The sequence below is a fragment of the Puntigrus tetrazona genome, chromosome 12 (genome assembly GCF_018831695.1).
Source record: "Puntigrus tetrazona isolate hp1 chromosome 12, ASM1883169v1, whole genome shotgun sequence".
NCBI classification, from domain to species: Eukaryota; Metazoa; Chordata; class Actinopteri; order Cypriniformes; family Cyprinidae; genus Puntigrus; species Puntigrus tetrazona.
The window spans coordinates 20,176,724-20,177,416 of record NC_056710.1 but is presented as its reverse complement, the minus strand read 5'-3'; the positions used below and the strand labels follow the sequence as shown (position 1 = coordinate 20,177,416).

The 693-nt window shown below is 38.2% G+C and overlaps 1 protein-coding gene across 1 annotated transcript in view; it reads right to left on the bottom strand.

Annotated features, from left to right (window-relative positions):
- LOC122355354 (dedicator of cytokinesis protein 1-like) overlaps positions 1-693 on the bottom strand; it is a 61,773-nt gene that overhangs the window by 43,699 nt on the left and 17,381 nt on the right. Inside the window, exon 17 of the mRNA XM_043253523.1 lies at positions 341-413. Coding sequence (XP_043109458.1) covers positions 341-413 — 73 coding nt within the window. The remainder of the gene's footprint in view (positions 1-340; positions 414-693) is intronic.

The window sequence follows — 693 nt, the reverse complement described above, 5'->3', positions numbered from 1 at the left end:
AACAATTCACAAAATAACAACAACAAATGATAATAAAATGCAGTTGTTGTCAGGGTGTTGCTACGCAGTTGCAAATGTGTTGATAATGTGTTTCATGTTTTCATGTGCTAGGCAAGTCTGAGTAATTGCTAGTCTGATTTAAGGTATAATTTCACATCTGTTGAGTTGTTTGTTGAAACCCTATGAGCGACAATAAATCCGAGCACCGCTGATGCACACTTAACGGTCTATTCAATAACCGCAAACTCATTCAGATGCAAATGACTCTGCCATAGTCGACAGTTATTTTGATAACCCACGAGATGCAAAGATAAAGAAGCTGAACGTGTGCAAGACTCACAGTCCTGAGACGATCTGTGCTTGAAGGTGAAACGCAGGTGACTCCTGTTGACGTCTTCAATCGGGATCGCAACCTGCAACAAAATACAGCAAAAAAAGATGCAGTTAACGTTAGATGAGATAACCTTAGAATGAAACTAGGACTGGAAAACACCTTAAAGGTCTTGAATATTAATAGAAGACATAAATATGGATCCAAATAGACACTTAAGCAGGGTGCAGTCCTTGTGACCTTTACGCTGAACTTTATTCTTCATTTAAAGAGTTTAAACGGTTTCATCCGTGTAATGCTCTTTTAGGCTATTAAATATTTAAAAGGGTCAAATCATGCATTTTCCCCCCTTTGAGGATCAA